Source organism: Canis aureus, chromosome 24 (assembly GCF_053574225.1).
Source record: "Canis aureus isolate CA01 chromosome 24, VMU_Caureus_v.1.0, whole genome shotgun sequence".
In the NCBI taxonomy this organism is placed as follows: Eukaryota; Metazoa; Chordata; class Mammalia; order Carnivora; family Canidae; genus Canis; species Canis aureus.
In genome coordinates, this window is record NC_135634.1 from 15,090,704 (window position 1) to 15,114,582 (window position 23,879).

General features: G+C 34.5%; 1 protein-coding gene across 3 annotated transcripts in view; it reads right to left on the reverse strand.

Moving 5' to 3' along the window:
* Positions 1-23,879, reverse strand: part of NUP58 (nucleoporin 58) — a 53,058-nt gene that overhangs the window by 23,850 nt on the left and 5,329 nt on the right. For 2 of the 3 annotated variants that reach the window (XM_077868368.1, XM_077868366.1), the window contains exons 3-12: positions 22,591-22,626; positions 19,963-20,112; positions 19,186-19,323; positions 16,280-16,390; positions 11,496-11,520; positions 10,368-10,433; positions 9,874-10,048; positions 5,637-5,716; positions 3,344-3,462; positions 2,840-2,922 (exon numbers count right to left, since the gene is read on the reverse strand). In XM_077868368.1, the coding sequence (XP_077724494.1) occupies positions 2,840-2,922; positions 3,344-3,462; positions 5,637-5,716; positions 9,874-10,048; positions 10,368-10,433; positions 11,496-11,520; positions 16,280-16,390; positions 19,186-19,323; positions 19,963-20,112; positions 22,591-22,626 (983 nt within the window). The remainder of the gene's footprint in view (positions 1-2,839; positions 2,923-3,343; positions 3,463-5,636; positions 5,717-9,873; positions 10,049-10,367; positions 10,434-11,495; positions 11,521-16,279; positions 16,391-19,185; positions 19,324-19,962; positions 20,113-22,590; positions 22,627-23,879) is intronic. The other variant, XM_077868367.1, reaches the window with a different exon arrangement.

The following is a 23,879-nucleotide window of genomic DNA, read 5'->3' on the forward strand; positions in this document are numbered from 1 at the left end:
TTAAACAAATTTTTAAAGAGATGTAGAATTCTCAGACTCCCTACCATTCTCAACAGAAATTAATAAACATTAATCTTTTTGGTCTTAACAGGTAGAACATTTAGAAATCTTACTGTTATTTACAATATTTAAATGTTATCAACCCCTTTTGTGTGTATTTGATGTTCCGGTTCCAAACTTTCCTAACATATTGAAGCAGGCCTGCCAAGAACTGAAAACCGTGGGATATGCAGTCAGAAGTAGGGAATGTGATATCACAAGAATGAATTATATTAAAATTGATCTCCCCCTAATCCATCCTCCCTTTTCTCTGTACAATTAAATGCACATACCCATGCAATGTGACATAACAGCCTATAAATATCCGTTCTACTTCGGATACTAGAAAATAATGACCTGCCCAAGAGACTTGAAACACAACTGGTTTAAGGGAAAACAAAACAAAACAAAAAACTGACCTCAGCCACAATTTGTATAATTACTGATAAAATGTCCAATTTTGTTAATGTCACTAAAGACAGGCTGGCTCAGGTAGTTTAAGCCAATTTTAGGAGATTATCTCATGAAAAACAATACACAAGAAACAAAAATAAAAAACCACCTCTTGTAAGATTTTTATTAGCGATTGAGTCCAGAAATTAGTCTGCTCACTAAAAGCAGCTGAAAATAATTGGCAACATAGTCAATCTGATCACAAAACATCCTTTGGTTCTCAGGAATGTAAATTCCAAAAAAAAAAAAAAAAGAGTAGGTCAAATTGTCATGTAAAGCTTATCCAACATGATCAGAGGTGATTTTGTGTGAATCTGTCCCACTGTTTTATGGTCATGTTACTGAAAAAGGTAGTTTTCAAATCAGAGAGGAGAAACTGCCATTAAAAAAACATGTATAGGACGCCTGGGTGGCTCAGTAGTTGAGTGTCTGCCTTCGGCTCAGGGCATGATCCCGGGGATCAAGTCCTGCATCGGTCTACCACCTACCTCTTCTATGTCTCTGCCTCTCTCTCGGTCTCTCATGAATAAATAAATAAAGTCTTTAAAAAAAATTAAAAAATAGCATGGGTACTTACAAATGACATGTCTGGAATTTGCTTTAAGATATTCTAGCATCTCTGTGTAGAAGATGGATAAAGTTAAGACCAGCAGGGTCTTGATAATGGTTGAAGCTGAGTGATGAGTATGTGGGCATTCATTACAATAGTGCCCTACTTTTTTGTGAATGTATATTTGAAAATTTTCATAATAGTAATTGAGAAAAAAAATCTGTACAACGCAAGACTCATCTGTGAGTCTGTGAGACAACAGGGAATCATCTTTATCCCTTTAAAAAAATTAAAGTAATATTTATTATAGACCTTTACATTTCAGGAAAATTTGATAAAAATTCCTCCTTTAATACTAACTTATTTTAAAAATTTGGTTTAGAGTTTTAAACATATTAAAGCAAAAGGTCCAAACTATGCTCATTCCAAACACTGTATAATTTAAGTGGTCAACTTTTTAAAAAATGCATTACAATATGCCAGATTAAAATAAAATGAAGAGATGCCTGGGTGGCTCAGTGGTTGAGTGTCTGCCTTTGGCCCAATGCATGATCCCGAGATCTGGGATTGAGTCTCACACTGGGCTCCCTGCATGGAGCCTGCTTCACTACTGCCTGTGTCTCTGCCTCTCTCTCTCAGTCTCTCATGAATAAATAAATAAAATATTTTAAAAAATAAAAAATAAAATAAAATAAAAATGAAAGTAATAGTAATCTCAAACTCTATTCTATGCAATTAATGATTCACTTAGACTCAGGTTTGAACACTTTGAATTTTAAGTTTTTAAGACTATATAACTCCAAGAAAGCATTTAATTGTATTTGCCTGACTAGCTGGAAAAAGCATACTTACATTTAATATTTCACTTAAATTTTAAAAGCTTTAAATAAGGTTCAAAATGTTCAGTGACAAATTATTTTATTTATATTATTTAATAAACACAAATAGTTCCCTGTTATTTAGAAGGGATAAATGTGAGTCTATGAGACAACAGGGAATCATCTTTATCCCGTTAAAAAAACTAAAGTAATATTTATTATAGACCTTTACATTTCAGGAAAATTTGATAAAAATGCTTGTAAGCATTTGATGACTAATACGTATTTAAAACATATGTAAAATTAGAGGGATCCCTGGGTGGCGCAGCGGTTTGGCGCCTGCCTTTGGCCCAGGGCGTGATCCTGGAGACCCGGGATCGAATCCCACATCAGGCTCCCAGTGCATGGAGCCTGCTTCTCCCTCTGTCTGTGTCTCTGCCTCTCTCTCTCTCTCTCTCTCTGTGTGACTATCATAAATAAATAAATAAATAAATAAATAAATAAATAAATAATAAATAAATAAAACATATGTAAAATTAGAGCAGTGCAAAATGCTTTTGCTACTAAGAATGTTTATTTTCTGTAGTGCTGCTTACAGTGGTAGAGATGGAAACCTAAATGGCCAAAAAAAAGAGGATGGGTTAAATAAACTATCTATGCACATATACAATGAAATGCTACATTAACTACTAAAAATGTTGAAGAAACATGTGTATTAACACAGAAAACTATTTACAACAATAAACTGAAAAAAGTTAAAAGAGCCGAATGCATATAACACCTGGATCTTTAAAAAAAAAAATAAAAAAAAAAAAATCTGTGATTGTGCCTGAGCATGATTGCAGATTATTTTACTTTTAGTCTTTTTCACTTATATGTAATTTCAGCTGTTCCATAATAAGCATGAATGCTGTGCCCCACAAATAAATACTTCACTTGGGTCTAGATATACAGATATGTGAACTGGTAATGAACTTACCTTTACATTTTCATGAATAGACTGAAGTTGTGCAGCTAAAGCTACAAATGTTTGATAAATTTTCTGCATAGCCATTGACAAATCTATAAAAGAAAATTATATTATCACACAAATATATATATGTAACAATCAGTATTATTTTTCTATTACTTGAGTCAAATTTTTGGTATAGTTTAAAGTATAAGAGGAAAAAAACTAAATAAATATTTGCATGAATAAGAGAAGACAGAACAGTGAGCAGACGGAGAGCAGTGTGCCTGCATCAGTTATCAGGGAAAGGGAGGGAGAAGGCCCTGAGACTTCTGTAACAGTTCATAATAAAGCATTTTCTATTTACAGAGAATAAAGATCTATTCAAGGCCTTAAGGAAATTTTCTTATGGCAGCTTAAGACAACTAATAGTTATGTATAATATCTATTATTAATAACACCTTAACCTCTCTCACCAAAAAATAATGCTATCCAAAAAAAGAAAAAAAAAAATCACCACAGAAAGCACGTTACCTTGAGGGGTTATATGTGAGTTATTTGCTTGAGTGGCAAGATGGTTTTCTAGTTCTTCAATCTGCTGTCTGTACTGCTGAAGCTGTACCTCAAACTGCTGAACCAAGATTCTGAAGTAGCTATACGAAAACATTTACAAAGTCAGATCAAAGTTTTAAAACTAGTATTTTCCTTACATTCCAAATACCAAAACGAAAACTTGTAAATTATCAAGGTATCAAAAAAAACGCACATCCTTATCTCAATTGCGAAAAATATCTATGAAGAGATAATCTACAAAGTAACTTGATACTCTTCAAGATATCAGGGTCATGAAAGACAAAGACCAAATAACTGTTAGAAACTGGGAGAGAAAAAAAAAAAAAAAAGAAACTGGGAGAGATAAAGGAGAAATAACAACTAAATGCAAAGTGAATAGGATTCTGGAATGGAAGAAGTACAGTAGTGGAAAAGATTGGATCCTGGAAAAGAAAAAGCACGTTAATGAAAAAAATCAATAAAATTCAAATAAGTTCTGTAACTTGGTTAATAATATCACACCTATGTTAATTTCCTATCTTTGATAATTATACTGTGGTTACACAGTTTGTTAACATTAAGGGAAGGGATATAAGGAAATTCTTTGTACTACAATTTTTCAAATTTCCTGTAAGTCTAAAATAAGTTCAAAATAAAAAGTATTTTTAAAAAGTGCAATTGTCAACCAGATTTTACAAGCAATTACTTACGGTTCTTATATTCTGAAAACACTATAGTGTCTATAGAAAGAGGATGCAATACTATTACACTATTCTGATAAATGTAACCAGAGAATGCCAGAAAGAAAAGAAACCTTGAATAGCATGCAAAGTATGCTGAATGTTATCCTATAAGAAATGGAGAACTATGAAAGCTTCTTGTAGTGGAAAATCAAACAATTCATCCCATTTCAAAACTAGCTCTGATGATAGCATGGAGAACAAGACAGAGGGATAAAATACTAGAGGAAGTCCAGTGAGGAAGCACAGACTGTGCTAATCTGAAAAAGATAAGAGTATCACTGTCCTTGTCAATGTCCTGATTTTGATCAACTGTGGTTATGTAACAGATTATTATATTTAAGAAATACACACTGAAGCACTTTAGCATAAAAGGCATCATGTCTGCAAATAACTCAAACTGTTTAGGGAGAAAATATGTATATACATATAGAGAGCAGAGAACAAAATAAGTATTGTAAAAATATTATTAACATGTAAGGAAACTGGATAAAAGATATACGGGAATTCTTTGTTTTATACTTTTTTTAAAAAAAATGTTTTATTTATTTATTCACGAGAGACAGAGAGAAAGGCAGAGACATAGGCAGAGGGAGAAGCAGGGTCGGTCCCTGCAGGGAGCCTGATGTGGGACTCCATCCTAGGACCCCAGGGTCACGACCTGAGCCAAAGGTAGACACTTAACCACTGAGCCACCCAGGTACCCCTTCTTTGTTTTATTCTCGAAACTTCTCTATAAAACTGAAATTATAGCATAATAAAAAAGTTATAAGAAAAAAGAACGTGAGGGACCAGGAGTCAGACCCGTATCACTCACAAGCTCAGAGTTTCACCTCTTCATGCCTCAGGCTCCTCATCTGTAAGACTGGAATAGTAACAGCTGTAGAGGTTTTGTGGAAAATGAGATAAAGCACATAAAGTGCTAAGCACATCGCTTGGCATATGGTAAGCATCTGATAAATATGAGCTATTATCAGCTCTAGCAACACAAAAAGGGTATAAAGAAAAGAGACAAGACAGAGATCACATGGCAACCGTACAAATACACAATCTAAGTGACAAGAATGCAGGTGGATTTTTTTAAATTTCAACTTACCTACATTTTCTTATTACTCTTTCTGAAAATTTATTATCTATGTGACTAAAACTATGCAATAAGTGTTAAACTATTTCTAGAACGCCCTATTTAAGAAAGAGACCATTATAAAAAAAATTTTCAATTAAAAAATCCTTATTGATAAAAACATAAGTTTCTACTACGTGCAGAATCTCATACAGTGGAATAGGCCCTGTACATAACAGGTAAATAAGGTACAACTGCATAATAGTGATTAAAAGCCCAAATTTTAGCTGTCACTTACCCTCCAATAAAATGAAGGTAATGAACTGTCTTCTTATGGTTATTATGAGAATTAAATGGAGGAATCCAGGTCAAGTGCTACTCAACCCAGGCTTGCTACAGAGTAAACTAAAAATTCTTAGCCAGTGTACTGTACTGTTTTGCTTTATTAAAGTGAGAAAATCCAGTAACTTACTCAGCAGGAGCTGTGTTTTCATGTTGGAGTCCAGGTGGTGTTTTCTGGGTTCTTAAAGCGATTTCAGCATTCTTTAACTCCTAATAGATCAGAGGTTTAAAAAAAAGAAGAAGGAAAAAAAAAAAAGACGGGTTAAATATTAGTTTAAAAATACCAATTTTCTCTGGACTGAAACTTCAATGCCACTCTTATGCTATTAGAAGAACATGCTATATTTAACCTGCTTTACAAGTTGCTAAAATCTCTCTCCAAGAAGACAAAGCAAACCTTTAACAAACTTTATGATAAATTTATAATGAGCTGATCTATTGTAAGAACAATGGACTTCTGTGAAATTTATGAATTCATCTATAGCAAAAGATGCTATCATTTAAAAATCTTTAATACACAAATATAGAAAATGCTATTTTAAAAAAGCAATGCAGCAGCAGTTAACATTCTGTAACTCACTAGGTATCAAGCCTATACTTAAGGCATTATGTGTACTGTATCAAGGTTCATCTTCAATAGCAAACTTATAAGGTACATGTCTCCCTTTTAACCAATGAAGAGGGCATCTTACAAGGACATGAGGTAACTTGTCCAGACTCATGTAGCTGGAAGACCTGAGATTACACAGAATTTTAAAACTTACAAACTTAACCATTCTTATATTGCCTTCTACCATTCCTCAATGCCAACCCTATCTTTTAGACAGTGGTTTTTCAAGACCAATACTCTGGTTTTACTACCTTACATCCCACGTTCCTATTACCTCAGTGATTTTCAACCTCTGTTTAAGTTCTTTTATTTAGAGGGGGGAAAAAAAGTACCTTACTTTATATTTCCTGCAGCAACCTCTTACCTTCATTTTACTGCCAAACTAAGTCTCTAACAGTCTCTGTTTTTCCGCTTCCTTTTCATTCAGCATCTCAGTCTTCCAGCCTACCTGACTTCAGGACAAATGCCCCAAAAAGATCTGAACTATTAACTCTGAACTCTGCCTACCTCTTGCCAGGCCCACACTCATAAACAGTGTTCCTATGATACCAAACTGCTTATAGATCCTCAAACATGCCTATTTCACGGCTCCATGCCTCTGCTTGGTATTCTTTCTACCAGCCTGGTGAACACTCATTATGTTCAAGATTCAGCACAAAGGTATCCTACTATGGATGGATGATAAAAGTGCCCACTTAGCCCTTTGTGCCTCTATCATCATACCTTGTACCCGGGAACATGTTACCCAACCAATATAACTCTCTCTACGGTATATTTTAAGTCTTTTGATCCAAACACTTCTGTTCAAATGCTCTGTGTATAACAGATCCTTAAAAATGTTCACTGACTACAAGGACTCAGCAATATAACCTCAACAAACTACTGGCACCTGCCCTACCCAAAAAAAGAAGAAGTTTAAATGCCCTTCTTATTTAAACTCGAGTCATGTAACCAAAAAACGATTTAAAAGACTTTGCTTCCATAAAGTTCTGGTTTTTGCAGTCACAACACTGCTCCTCAGAATTGCCTGTATTTCCCAAAATGAAGTTGTTTTTTAAAAAATTTTATTTATTTATTCATGAGAGACACAGAGAGAGGCAGAGACACAGGCAGAGAAAGAAGCAGACTCCCTATGGGTAGTCTAATATTGGACTCAATCCCAGGACCCCGGGGGGTCACTACCTGAGCCAAGGTAGATGATGCTCAACCACTGAGCCACCCAGGTGGCCCTAAAAGGTTTTCAAGATGAAAAGAAGACTGATAACTACTTCACTAAAGGAGTCAGAACTGATGATTCCCTAAACTGTGGGTAGAGCACTAATTCCTGGAATTAGAAATAAGAATAATCTTAGATCAAATTTCTTTGATATCACCTATAACATTTTCTAAACTGAGATGACTTTTTCTTTTCTTTTTTTTTTTTTTTTTTTAAGATTTTATTTATTTATTCATGAGAGACACAGAGAGAGAGAGGCAGAGACACAGGCAAAGGGATAAGCAGGCTCCTCGCAGGGAGCCCAATGTGGAACTTGATCCCCAGACCTGGGATCACGCCCTGAGCCAAAGACAGACACTCAACCACTGAGCCACCCAGGTGTCCCTTGATGACTTCTTTCTTAAGGAAACTTTCTTTGACTCATCCTCTTCTTCATTTGCCATCTTTATACTACACTCAATCTTTTATTATTTCATTTGTACCCTAGTCTTTTAGTGTCTTTGGAGTTGGGTTTGTGTATCAAGTCTGATACACAAAAGTTATTCCACAAATATTTATAAATAGAATCATCCACCGCTAGTTATAGTGGACCACATTATAGCATACATTACTCTTTTTCTTGAATTTGCCTCCTCTATTAGTGTGCTAATGACCCTCCCCATATAATTTATATAATTCTGTGTAATGTTTAATCAGTCTTGGCATTCTTCACTGTCTAAAATCATAACATTTCCTTCCTCCGAAAAAGATGATACATACATATCTGATGATGCATACAGAAGAAATAAGTGGAAAAGAAACATGGGAGAATATCTTAATCATATTTAACTAAAGAGTTCGTAGGCAACCAGGAAATCTGAGAGTAGACAATAAAGACTTTTAATTCCGTTGAAACATCAGAGTTTAGAATAGCTCCTTCAGTGAACATGTTTTTATTAAAAATATCACAAAGTGTTCTCTAATAGTTGACTTTTCATAAGCACAGGTAAATGTCTAATTTAAAATCAAGTAAGTCCTGGGGATGAAATGTATAGCATGGTGACTATGGTTAATAATACTGTATTGTGTATTTGCAAGTTGCTAAAACAGTAGATCTTTAAAGTTCTCATCTCAGGGGGAACCAAATAAGTATGGTGGTGGATGTTAACCAGATTAGTTGTGGTCATTTTCCAATATATACAAATATTGTATCATAACACTGCACATCTGAAACTAACATAGTTTTATATGTCATTCATATTTCAATAAAAAAGGACATATAAGCACCTTTAAAATTTTTATTTAAATTATTATCACTTCATTTATGAAGAGCATAGCACTCTCATAAGCCCATGTTTTAAAAAGGCATATATCATAGAAGTGCCTAGGTGGCACAGTTCGTTAAGTGCCCAACTCTTGGTTTTGGCTCAGGTCAAGACCTCAGAGTCAAGACAAAGAGCCCTGCATTGGGCTCCCTGCTGAGTGTGGAGTCTGCTGGAGATTCTCTCTCTGTCTCCCTCTGCCTCTGCCTCTTCTCTCCCACTGGTGCTATCTCTCTCTCTCTCTCTAAAATAAACAAATATATCTTTAATAAGGTATATCACAGGGACTCCTGGGTGGCTCAGTGGTTAAGTGTCTGCCTTCAGCTCAGGGTGTGATCCTGGAGTCCTGGGATCAAGTCCCACATCCGGCTCCCTGCATGGAACCTGCTTCTCCTTCTGCCTATGTCACTGCCTCTCTCTCTGTGACTCTCATGAATAAATAACTAAAACCTTTAAACAAGAAAAAGGTATATCACATAGTTCATTAACAGATGAAGGGAAACTTAAGGAAAGATTTCTAACCTGCCATGATCAGATCAAGTATATTTTATAATTGTGAAACACAAAACAAAAATAAATCTTCTACCATCATTCTTTCCCAACAATGTAGATTAAAACTATATATTATACATATATTATACCATAATGGAAACAAAAAAAAAACAGACATAAGTGACAAAAAACATGAGCCTCATTAACATTTTTAACTAAGATCTAATACCAGCAAGTCATCAGAACTTAATATTTATAAAGCACAAAACAGTTTTTATTTAATTGCTGAGAGATTTTAAAAACCTCTTTTTCTGCCTAGCTTGTGTAATATAGCAATTTAGCCAACAAGCACTTTTAGGAAGCAAACCAGTTAAGAGCATCAACTCTAGAGCTGGATTACCAGGGTCTGAATCCAAGCTCTTCCATTTACTAACAAAGTTCTCTGCCCATTTTCTTATTTATATAACAAAGAAAAGAGTGCCTACTTCATAGAGCTGTTTTCAGGACAGCTATTAGTCTATTAACTGGACTAATAAATATAAATTGTTTAAAATACTGCCTCATAAATAGTAAGCACTCAATACAAACCAGTAACTATTACTATTACAGCAACTTAAAACTACACAAGCTATACAGTTTTCTTACAGCATTATCTGTATTGTCTTATAATTGACAAAAGACTGATTTCCACTTGAATAAAACAAAACAAAATGAAACTCTATGATAAAATTATTCTAAGTTAGTTTACCTGAGCAGTTTCTATTTTCAACTTGTCAATATTGAGGGTGTTTCTCTGTAATCCACTGGCAGCCAGTGACAGAAGCTGCTTCAGAGCTTTAATATCTTCTTGTACTTTAAGCATGGCTTTTGAAGACATTCTACTAATTTCTTCTTGTACCTGTTTTTGCTCCTTCACAAATTTCCTAAAAAGATACATAAAATTGAACTTTAAGAAAAAAATACACCATTGGTTTCCCACAGGAAAAAAGTACATTTATGATAGGTTGGTCAGAGTCCTAGTGTTTCAGAAGGAAATATTAAAAATCCATCTACGGTTCACATGCTTTTTTCAGAATGACAGTAACAAAATTTTAATTCCTGTTATTCTGTTTTCTCTTGAGTTTATAGGAATATTGAAATTTTTATCCAACTTAAAATATTTAAGAGGAAGAAGCGATTTTCCCCCTAAAATATATTCTACTATTCTTCAATATGACTTATCTAATTATATTTCACACTTACTGGAGATTTTCAACATCCTGGCAGATGACAGGAGGTAGATTTTCATCCTTCAGTGCTTTACTATCCCTAAGAAAAAAGCCACAGATGTATTAAAGGCATTAACAGTATAAAAAGCTGACAGCTGAGTTTCACTAGAGCATATGTTGAAAAGAAAATAAAGCAAATATTCCCCATGTATAGCTTTCTTAGGTGATTTCAAAGCTCTTTATTAGAAAACCCTCTATTTCCTGACCTTTAAAATAACTTTAACAATTCATCTGAGAGGGAGATGTTTTTCTAAAAGACTGGCATCTATCACAAGTACACATAAATGCATCTGACCAAATGTTTAAGGAAAAACTTAGAAAATACAGCACATTAGACTAATATTGAACTAAGTTCCCCCATCTCAAAAATTCTATGACTGACATATTTAGTTAAAAAAATCAAAGCATTCATTAAAGAAGGTCTATAAAATTTCTTGTAACAAGATGCTCACTATATTTTACTTTATTTTAATAAATTCAATTTGTTCAACAAAATGAAACCTAGGAATAGCTTAACAGAATCATAAATATTTAATGAGATAGGAATAAGTGAAACTTGACATGTTGTAATGTAATTATGAAATAAATTTCAGTCACAGATTTGCTACTTGGCAAACCTCAGTCTCTTCCAGCTTCCTCATTCATATGATAGAGTTAAACAAGTTGTTTTGGAGGTATGAACTGGATCATTTATTTATATATGTTGTATTTAATGTAATATAAATTAGGTGAGAAAATATAAGTAGTAGTAAAAATAGTGATCTTTACACATATGATGTATATGGAGGCTTTTTCTCCATCATCAGAAAATAAATGGTACTAGTATAGTTATTTATAAAAGGTATATATATGTAAAATTAGGTAGAAAACATTCTAGAAAGAACTGGTTATAAATTTTCCTAATGATTAAAAACTACAGATTTAACCTTCCAAAATCTTTCCAGAGCTTATGTTTATTTTAGTTTAGACAAAAACTGATTCAAATATATTTTCTTCTAAATGACTATAAAGTTTCATTTACTTACAACCATACCATTTGCCTATAATTTAATATATAAAATTCTTCAATGAAAATGTTTTAAAAGTTAAATTGTAAACTTACTCTGGTCTTGTTCCTGTTTTATCACCTAGAAAATTTAAGAAGTTTCATGTAAAAACAGGTCATTTAACAATGTACTCCCAATTCAAGTTTTAATTTAATACAAACTAAGGTATAAATATAAAAACTGCTAAGTATTTCTTAGACTGCCTCTTACATATATGTGAGGTCATGATGTCATGGAGATATGTTTGTGTACATATAGATAATTACATAGCTGATTTGTATCTATTTCTTTCAAGGGCAAGAATCTTCCTCTTTCAACTCTCTGATGAAAAATATTCTTGTGTAGCGCAGTTTAACTGTTCAGAGTGAGGTTCTCTATCAGTTTAGAACACTAAAAGATGTCAGATTACTGGATGTCTCTAAATATTTAACAAAAGCAATTTTTTTAAAGTTGAAGTTTTTAATGTGTGTAGATATATCAACTTTCTAACATCTGTTTAATAGTTCATTAATAGTATATATCTAAAAGTAGAAAAGTAAAAATGCTCCATCAGCAAAATGCAGTGATTCACTTTCTGCTTTTCAAAAATGTATTTCATGTTACAAAATAAAACCTGCTTAATTAAGAAAATACAGGAACACACAAAATTTCATCCCACCAGAAAATTTCAATGATCCTCTTACAACCTATTTCTGCACTTATACACACATTTTTTTTAAGATTTTATTTATTTATTCATGAGAGACACAGAAAGAGAGGCAGAGACATAGGCAGAGGGAGAAGCAGACTCCCTGTGGGGGGCCCAATGCAGGACTCAATCCCAGGACCCCAGGATCACAACCTGAGCCAAAGGCACACACTCAACCACTGAGCTACCTAGGTGCCCCTATGCACACATTTTTAAAAGCAATCAGGATGACTGTAAGTTACGTTAACATATTTTCTCAGCATGCTGCATTAAGTCTTTTCCATGTCACTTAACATGATTTTAAGTGATCACAGGATACTGATAACATAGCTGTATCAGAACCTTTATGCACAACCTTCTTCTTAACATATGAGCATTCACTATATAAACAATAGTGCTAGAGTCAATGTCTTTAAATCTCCAAATACTTGTCATGACTTTATTTATATTCCAAAAAAGAGGAATTTATAGGTCAAAGATTATATCAGGGAAAGCCTTTGATATATTATCAAACTGATCCTTTAAAACAATTGTTCCAATTTATCTTCCCATCTACTATAAGTGTACCTTTTCCATCACACCCTCAACAATGAACATATTTTTTTAAAACAATTCCTGCCAGTATATAAATGAAAAATGCCACTTCATTATAACCTAAATTCACACTTCTGACAGCACTAAGCAAAACATTTCAAATGTTAGACAAGTCTATTTCTCCTTTAGTGAATGGCCAATCAGGGTATTTGTATATCTTTGAGATATGTTTCTTACTGACTTCTAAGAGCTATTTCAACATTAAGCATATGAATTGTCATACATATATATGAGATATATATCATATACATATCTCATATATATATGTATATTACGTGTCTATTTCTAGAATCAGACACTAATTTTAAGATACATCTCAATTTCAGATGTTAAAATGTAAAAAATTGAGCACCTAGAAATCAAGTATTTTACTTCTGATTTGCCATTTACCTTTTGCCTTTGTCCATCAGCTTTGTTTTGTTTGCCTCTTTAGTCCAACTACAATTTATTTTTCCGTATTTTGTATTTCACTGATTCTAAGATCTTTCTCACTCATAGTTAAACATTTCTGAAATTGGACCCATGTTCTATAGATGGGTGTCTTCGACTGGATAAGACACAGTTATATAAAGTAGGGATTTCATTTTTTTTTCCAAATAGTTCAACTTTTTTACTGATTAATGTACTATTTTGCTCTTTCTTTGATATTCTGTTTCATTGTATTTACAGAAGTTTATATACAGATAGACCTGAGTATATAAAATTTAGGCTTATTTTTAGCTTACCATGGGCCCTGACTAGTCTGTCTCGCTCTGTGTCTATAATACCTGGACTGCTATAAAAGCTCCGTAACAGCACTCCGTATCTGTTCTTGCTTTCCTGCACATTATCTTCCACATGGCTACCACAATGCTCTTCTTCAAATATGTATCTCATATCAAAACTCTAGTGGGTCTCAACTGTCCTCAGTGTAATTCCAAAACTGCTTAATGTGGCACACATGGCCCTACGGCCCTTTGCCGACCTCTGGAATCTGATCTTTCTGTTGTAGCTTGCTGGTCTTCCAGCAGTTCTTCAAAAGAGCAAAGATCATCCTCTTTTCTAGGTCTTGCTCCATGCTGCCACTCACAGATCATTGTTTCCTACTACTCTTTATCTGATCAAACCCAATATTGCAGGTCAAGACTAACTGATATAGCTGCTAGAGAAACCAAGAAATCCTTGAGATTAAAAAAGAATCCCTTGATACACAGAGGAGGTTAAAGGGAACTGGACATAATACATCAGTTTCAAGTCACATGCACTTATTCTTCATATTCCTTTTGTTCAACTCTAAGGCACAACAGAAGAGGAAGACAATTGGGGAGGAGGCAGGGGGAAAAGAAGAGAAATTAACTCTTTCCATTTCTCTTACTCTTTTGCCTCAATTGGTTCTTTTAACATGAAGGTTAAAAGCGATTACAATAAAGAAACAGTTTCATAATTAAAATAAAAGTAGTTGGACAGTACCCAGACTGCTCCAGCAGAGTAACAAATAAGCTGCTAAAACACCTAAGATTATTCTTCTAATTTTGGAGTTGCTACAAAGAAAACTAAGTAAAACAAGAGAGAAACCCCTATGTTTAAAAATCAATTTCCAAAGAAAAATAATCCCAAATTTTCAAAATTTAAAAGGATTTTAGGATTGCTAACTTTTAAAACAGTACTTCACCCTAGAATAGTATCTCTATATAATAAAATCCACATCCAAATAAAAAAATTCTTACATAGATATATAAACACAGCATTTTTACACCTTCATCTATTACCTCATTCTAAGTTCTCCATAAGAGTTTAATACAATATGCATGAATATACCCTAGTGAAACAGGCTTTCATCAGAGGCAGAAGAGATATTGCAAAACAAAACAAAAAATCAAGCAGAGACTCAACAAAACTAAAAAACTTTTCAAAATGAACCTGGATTGATAATTTTTATTTTATTTATTTTATTTTTATTATTATTTTTTTAAGATTTATTTACTTATGATAGACATAGAGAGAGAGAGAGAGAGGCAGAGACACAGGAGGAGGGAGAAGCAGGCCCATGCTGGGAGCCTGATGTGGGACTCGATCTCGGGACTCCAGGATCGCGCCCTGGGCCAAAGGCAGATGCTAAACCACTGAGCCACCCAGGGATCCCCTGGATTGGTAATTTTTAAAAAGAATATTCAGCATGGCAAGAGCGCAACAAGAAGGGTATTTTCATACTGGTTGGTGGGAAATAAATTGGTAAAACATTTCTGGAAAGTAATTTGACAATATATGCCAAGAATCTCCAAGACCGTCCTTCTCTTTAAGCCAATGATTCAGTTTCTAGGTATTAAAAAAAAAAAAAAAATCACCAAAAATATGAATGGAAATTTATAAGAAAAGCAAACACCTAGAGAGTATTTACTATGTGCCTGGCTCTGAGGTTTTATAAATAGTAATCCTCAGACCAACACTGAAGTAGGTACTGTTATTTTCTTGCACTTTACAGATAAAGAAACTAAACCAGAGGGATAAATAACAAGGTCACAGAGCTTGTAAATAGGATTTGAAGACTGGCGATTTCAGCTCAAGTCTACACCCTTAAACTACAATACCATGTTGCCTCTCCCTATAAAGATGCTCAATATGTTGATACTTGCTATAATTAAAAATGAAAATGAACACTAATAATAGAATGATGGTAGACTGAAATATCTATCCATTCACAGAGTTGACATTAAGCAGCAGTAAGGGATCCCTGGGTGGCGCAGCAGTTTGGCGCCTGCCTTTGGCGCAGGGCACGATCCTGGAGACCCAGGATCGAATCCCACATCAGGCTCCCGATGCATGGAGCCTGCTTCTCCCTCTGCCTATGTCTCTGCCTCTCTCTCTCTCTCTCTCTCTCTCTGTGACTATCATAAATAAATAAAAAATTAAAAAAAAAAAAGTTTAAGCAGCAGTAAAATATTTCTAAAGAATTACAGAATTGACAAATACTTAGGAAATAATGCTGTAACACATGAGAAAGAACAGGTTAAAAAGCAATACAGTTGACCTTTGAACAATGTAGGTATTAGGGGTCCCAATTCCCCAGGGAGCTGAAAATCCACACATAATTTTTGACCCCCCCAAATCTTAATAGTTGCTTACTGTTGACCAGAAATTTTACTGATAATATAAACAATTAACACACATTTTGTATGTTATATGTACTATATACTGTATTCTTACAATAAAATAAGATAGAGAAAAGAAAATATTAAGAAAATCATAAGGAAAACACATTTATAGTACTCCACTGTTATTTATTGGAAAAAATCCACATGCAACTGGATCTGCACAGTTCAAAGTGTGTTATTCAAGGGTCAACTTGTATACCGTATATTTGTGCATCTCAACTTAAGAATATATATTAATACACATATTAAGACAGCTACATAAGAGATGCACGTACAAAACTCAATTTTCTACAAAAATAAAATCTTAAACACACAAAATCTGTGGAATATAAAGCAAATTTAAAAGTAAAAACTTTATTAGTGAATATAACTAAAAATCTTCTTGACATAGGAATTTAAGTTACTGTTAGAACGTAACATTACTTACTTTTTTTATCTGATGAACTACTAAAATCAATACCACCAAGGCCTTCATTGCCTGTAGTTGAAGTAGCCGCTGTGGTTCCCAAAGTCAATCCTAACGCATTCTGTCCAAGTCCTACAAATAAGCCAAATATAATTTACAAAGTTCATTGGAAGTCTTTATATTGATTTTTCCTTAGAGACCAAAGCTCTCAAATAGTTTTAAGTTGGATCCTATTTTTCTTCTTACTGGATTTAAGCAAATAACAAGGAGTAAGTCTGGAGCTGGATTCAATAGTATATGTAGTTTGGATAATGTAATTTTAATTACTTTTTAGGTAATTTTTTTAAGTGTAGTAGATGCACAACGTCACATGAGTATAGAGCAGTGATTTGACAAGTCTATACACTATGCTATGTTCACCACGAGTGTCACTACCCCATACAACCTTTTTACAATACCACCAACTATATTCCCTAGGCTATACCTTTCATGCTTCTGACTTACTCCGTAACTGGAAACCTGTACCCCGTGCTCCCCACCCACTCACCTTTGCCCATTCTGCCTATCCTCCAAACCTACCCTATCTGGTAAACATCAGTTTGATCTATATATTGATGGGTCTATCAATTTTTCTTTACTAAAAAGGTCAGAGTGTATCTGTTAATTCAATATATGTGGACATGTTAATTTACTTGTTTTTTTAAACCCTCTCTTAAAAAAGCAGTTTTAGTTTGTTTATTTTCAGATGAATACTTCTTGTCTTCCAATCAGGCTTTGGAATTACATACTTTTAAAATAATCTAGAATTGGATGTGTTAATTCATTTGATGGGCATTTACAATGTGCATGTATATATGAAATCATCATGCTCTACACTTTATAATTTTCACTTCTCAATTATACCGCAATAAAGCTGGTGATGGATAAATTAAATAATATAATAATGATCTGTAAGACTTCAGTATAACATAAAGCAAATAGTTTTACTATTAAATTTTAAACTGATTGGTGGAAGCCTTACAGTTCAAATATCATCAAATTTCATACTCCAAGCATTTTTAACAAAACTTTAATGAACAAAGTAGACTTCATTTATTTAAATCCTACCTCACTGACAAAAGGAATTGAAGGCGCTAGACTATATAGTTAATCTTAAGTCAATAATGTATGTTTGTGAATCAAGTTGCAAAATTTTAAAAACCATGCATTGGTAAATCATCTAAGTCCATGCACACCCAAGCTGACACAACTGTGGCTCTTTTGGACAAGATGCTATCTACTTTTAAAACAGAGGAAGCAGTAGGATGTACTGGGTAAGAGCATCGGATAACTGAAAACTAGATTAAATACTGGCAATGTGTGAAAAAAATACAGCTTACCGTTAATTTTTTTAAAAAGTCAACGGCATCTTTAGGTTAGAAAAGCCATAAATTAAATACTGACATGTGTCTAGAGCCTAACAAAAATTAGAACAGACCTAAAAACTCATTAGCAGAGCAAAAACAATCCTCTACCTCCCCTTTCTATTAATTTTATGTTCTGCTCTCATAGGAATCTTTGGGAAGGATGTTTAAGTACTTATCCTGCAAAGAAATGTATGTTACAGTCATCCAAAGATTTGGTTGTTAGGGACATTTTGAATACCTACAAGGTTAGACAATAGTGACAAAGATAAATATTTGAAAGATCAATGTAAACTTGAACACTACAAATTTTTACAGGTTATCTTCACCAACTTTTTTCCCCATTCACTGGCCCAGAGTTCCTTCATTAAATTTAGTATCTGAATAGAGCACCTGCAAGAACCCTATGTTTATTTATTTATTTTTTTTTTTAATTAACTTATTTATTTATGATAGTCATCAGAGAGCGAGAGAGAGAGAGAGAGGCAGAGACACAGGCAGAGGGAGAAGCAGGCTCCATGCACCGGGAGCCCGACGTGGGATTCGATCCCGGGTCTCCAGGATCGCGCCCTGGGCCAAAGGCAGGCGCTAAACCGCTGCGCCACCCAGGGATCCCCAAGAACCCTATGTTTAAAACACCAGGCCATACTCCATTTCTCCCACACAACCAAGTATTAGACATCTATTAGGTGTTCAGTAAAACTTCTGAAAGTAAATAGCTGTTGCAAATAAACATATGTATTATTGGAAATTCTGTGATTTCAACATCTTACTAATTTTTCCTAACTAAATCGTTAAACAGAAATTCTTGATGTTATATTGCTATCTGAGATCATTACACAATGTTTTCATAGCGGAGGAAAGCTTTTCTCACTGCTACATTATATTATTGTATTACATTATATATATTCTATCATGTTTAATCTATTATTTATTTCCAATATTCAAAACATCTGGAGAATCCTTAACATGAAACTAATTTCAAAATAAGCATGAAATGAAAAATCAATCCAAGATAGAAAATATTAAAAATTCTCTGCCTAGAGAACTGATACTTTAGGCTTTTTTGCCTGACTGTAATGAATTTAATACAGGTGTTCTAAAACCTTGCCTTCAAAGCATGCTAATACCCTTTCAGTCTATCTGTAATGGAAAGCCATTCTTAAAACCAGGACTTACAAGGTCAAGTTGTTTTACAATGAACTTAGATACTCAATGATCCAAGACTATGCAACTGCCATTTTTAAAAAGACAAGTTTCTCTAGAATAGTTTACTACAGTCTCCTTCAACAGGCCCTTCTTTGCTTCTTTATCTAGTCAGTCAATATTGGGAAGCAGAAAAATTCAATTCTACAATGTGTAAGATGTCCAATTATGTATGGAAAACATTTTATAATTCAGTTTTCATACTAAACGAAAAACATACAGGTTAAAGAGACAAAGTGATCTGTTCAAAAGGTCAAAATACAAAGTAAATTTTAAAATAAATATTTACAATTTCGGAAAATGAATATCATCAATTACCTGATGTTGCTGTATTTGAACTCTGGAAAAGCGAACCTCCCAAACCAGCTAAGGCTCCACCTAAGGAAAGGCTTGTTGAGGAGCTAGTAGTTGTGGCTGTTGTTCCACCCAAATTATTTAGGGTAAATCCTGTAGATGCTATAAAAAGTGAAATTTTAAGGCTTTAGAAGGAAACAACATTTCTAAGAACACCAGAAAAACTACAAAACATGTCCAACAACAACAAAAAACCAAAAACAAACAAATCAGCCAACCTCATATCCATGATAAAATTCACACTTGGGAAAAACTACTCACTAAAGATAAAATTATATATACTTAAGAATAAAGAAAAATAGTACCTTCAAAGCAAAAGCTAGTGAAAGGAGTAAGAGTTCTGGGTAATACTAGAATGGTATCAGGTAACTGATTCTGGATTGTCATAAAGAGTTTTCAACCCAGGATACCAATTTCGCCTTCAAAATGGAATGAATCCTAAGCCAGGCAAGGTTTATACAGACTCCTTATCCTTTCTTGTCATCAAAATACTCCTTGAAAACAAAGTGGATATTAATAGTTTTACATTTTACCTCTCACCTGGTCCCTGCTTTGCTCTGTAAATAGAGACCAACTTCCAAGATGGCCCCAGCTGCCATTTAGTAGGTCAAAATTGCTGAACGATTGAAATAAAAACTTTCCAAAATCAGTTATCTTTAATAAAGGTGGATATCTATATACATGAGCCAAAAACAAAATAAAATTCAACCATAAAATGTCACTTTTTGCATTCTGCCTCACCTGATGGAGTTGATGTCAGAGCAGACGAAAGAGTAAGACCACTAGCTGAGGTAGAAGTAATAGGTAGAGCAAATGGTGTGGCAGATGCGGCAGGTTTAGTGAATCCTAAACTGAAACCTGTTGTAGACGTAGACGTAGTGGCTGGTGTTCCTAGGTCAAACAAACAGACAAATCCTATTTTACCATAACTGTGTATGTATTATACCAGTTTCGATTAGGATCCCTAAAAGTTTGTGATTCTACTTTTGTAGATAAAAGAAAGATTTATGTATTTGTATATGTATGAAAGAGGAAAACATAAAAGTTGGGACCAGATCATACTGAATACTTAAAACAGGACCCTGTGATTTAAGAAAGGCAAAAATCAGTCCAATCAATGTGGTAATATTAAAATCCAATTTTAGTTCTACCCCTGGATTTACCCAAAACAGCATTTATCCTTCCTTTCTCTATACTTAGCAGAAAGATATTCCTCCCCTCCAAAAATATTTGAACCATTCTCCACTGCTTCCTCTTCCTTCTGTTTCTGTCAGCTCCTGCTACCACACCTTTCAGACTGCTTTTGTCCAACTCCTTCTTCCATCCACTTCTTAAATGATACTGCCTACAGCTCCAGGCCTGCTCCCATACTTCCTAACTGCAGATTTCCAACTACAGGAACATGAGTCTAAATGTACACCTATCAGAGCCTCCATTGGTTAGCTTTACTTGGATATCTCTTCCCTCTGCACCTCTACATCTCTCTATACAAATACTTTCCTGAATCCCCTGCCATGGTCCACTCAGTTGCTCAAGCCAGAAACCATATGACCCCGAGGTCCCTTCCTCCTGTATTCTATTAGTCACAAATCGTGTCAATTCTACTGCAGAAATATCCCTGGAGTACAAGCATCCGCAAAAACACTAGCTCAGGGGCACCGGGATGCTCAGTGGTTGAGTATCTGCCTTTGGCTCAGGTCATGATCTGGGAGTCCTGGGATCAAGTGTCACACCAGGCTCCCTGTAGGGAGCCTGCTTCTCCCTCTGCCTGTGTCTCTGTCTCTCTCTGTATGTCTCTCATGAATAATAAAATCTTTAAAAACAAAAACAAAAATCCTTAGCTCAGGTCATCTCCCTCTCAAGAACTATTATAATAACCTCTTAATTTGTTTCTGTGCTATCAGCCTAACCTTTAATACATATGTTCTTGGAATTAGTTCAGTTACTTTGAAAACAAGAAAACACACACAAAAAAAATAATACCCTGGTGATTCTCCCTGACTGAAAGCTCTCACTAGCTCTATACTATCTCTACAGTAGCATCTAAAGGCCTGGCACACAACCACCTTTCCTATCTAGTCCTAACATACTCCTCACTTCCCCTCTCCCTACTATTCCCACTTCTGAATCCTAACTCCAAGAACCAAGTACTTTTCCTATTCCCCTGGATCCCTTTATGATTAGGCCTTTCCACTCCTCCATCAGCAATGTTTCCTGTCCCCAAAATAAATTCCTGCTTTTTTCTTCCTCTGCCTTCCTTGGTGCCTTTCATTTATCTGTTAGAGCATATAAGAACATATTACTATACCTGCAAATCACCTTCACCTCATAACCATGAACAATGCCTTGTTCATGCAACTCAGCAGTTCTTGACATTATCAGTACAATCCTCACCATCAGTACCATCACCACACCTACAGCTAATAGGAAATGTTCAAAGTATTATGTATACCTAAGGCAAGAATCAGGAAGTAGTAGCTGCTTAAAAGAATTATATATATATATATATATATATATATATATATATATATATATATATATATATATAAAATGACCTGCATTTTGGCTTCTCTTCAAAGCACTAAGCAGCTGCCAGAAATTAAAACTTCTGGATTGCCCTTACCACAACCAGAAGTTCCTGCCAGGATACAGTGCTTTAAAATCCTGTAGAGGTTCTACAATCTCAGAAAAATAAGAGAATCCAAATGCTTCCCCCTGAAGCCAATCCTGTCCAAATCTCTAGTAGTAAATAGATGTGTTACGCTTTCTGCTAATAACAGGTGAGTATCATCCAAATGAAGAAAGGCTACCATCTTTAGTTTATTTAAATTTTTTACTGAATTTTACTTAATTGTAACTGAGTTTCCTCACTGTCCTTTCATTCATTCATTTCCTTTGACATTATTAACTGCCATCCTACTCACTCACATCCTCTTTGGCATATCACTACAGCGAACAATGATGTTTTGGGGCTGGAAGGGAATCCAAAAACTTTTTAGTCCAATACATTCATTTTATAGATAACTAAAAGCTGCCAGATACATGACTACCTAAGACCTCACAATGATTTGAGGTACAAGCAGGGTTTAATTCCAAGACTTCTGGCCCATAGTTTGTTGCTTCCCCCCCCCTCCCAAAAGGACGCAATGACTACAAAATACAATGTGAAATAAATCTCTACAGAAAAACCATTTCTGTATTTAAGGTTTCTTTCTGAATTAAAAAGTAATGGACTTTTTAAAAAAAACTCCAATATCAAAAGGTTCTGTGGTGAGTCAGTGTCTGTGATCTATACCCCAGCTCTGTGAGATTTAAGAGAAGAGTAGAAAACCCTGTGGTTTTCTGGGATCTTTCCTCAAAAATTCTTACCCAGAGTTAATCCTGTAGTTATAGTTGTTGCTATTCCTGGGGACAAAAAGAAATAAAATTTAATCGTCAATGGAAGATGGCATATTTTGGGGTTTATCACAATGGCAAGACTTGGAGTCATCCTCAGAGTGTAATAACACTACAACAACCAGTATCCTCCACCATAACCACTAATACAAATGTTCTTCCTATAGCACTGGCTTTCAATATTACAGGCTGTATATAATTTGATAAATTAGGGAATATTTATAAATGCAAACAACTCCTGCTTATAACAACATTAGGCAAGGAGGAAAAAAAGCTACTCCAAGCAAACACTGGCACACAGAATTGTATCAAGTAGTTCACTGGCTGGTCTATTTACTCCTGCAGTTCTTTCATTTTCTATGTGTGGCTGTGAAAAGATGCAACTCAAAGCTAGAGGGTCAATGCAAAAAGCAGTAACAGAGACCAAGAGGCCCTGAGGGTAGAGAACAAAAGAGTAAACAAGGAAGTAAACTTTTTAAACGGCAGCACCAGTGAAAGGTATTTTTAGTAACAAAATATCTTCAAGTATTAAAAAACAAACAGGATTTTATTATTGAAACGTCTACCAGAAAACTTGACCTCTTGCCCTTTTCTCATTGAAACAATTGTTTTAATAATACAAAAACTTAACACATCTCTAAGGAAGGTAAATTATGTTATAGCAAGACAGGATCTGCTGGTCCTACATATGCAAATTAATCAATGTCCAAATTGGTAAACTTATCGTCACTAAGGTAAAACACCGCATTATATAATCTAACATAAAAATTAATTTACTATATTTAAAGAGGTATGTCTTTTGTCAAAGTATACTCCAAAAAAAAGTTATTAAACAAAGAGAGATCTTATTTCTTTAAATATATTTTCCTTTTTCAGATTTTTTTTTAAGATTTTATTTCTTTTTTCATGAGAGAAAGAGAGAGAAGCAGAAGCAGAGAGAGAGAAGCAGGCTCCCCGAGGACCCTGGGATCATGCCCAGAGAAGAAGGTAGATGTTTAACCAACTGAGCCACCTAGATACCCTATTTATTTATTTTAGAGGGAGAGCTTGAGTGTACAAGCGAGGAGGGCAGAGGTCTAGGAGAAGAGATAGAATCTAAGGAGACTTTCCACTGAGCCTGAACAGGGCTCATTCTAAGACCATGAGATCATGACCTGAGCAGAAATCAAGAGTTGGATGCTTAACCAACTGACCTACCCAGGCACCCCTAAATGTGTGCTTTCCTTCTTTACATTAAAATAGATTATAACCAATGTTAGGCC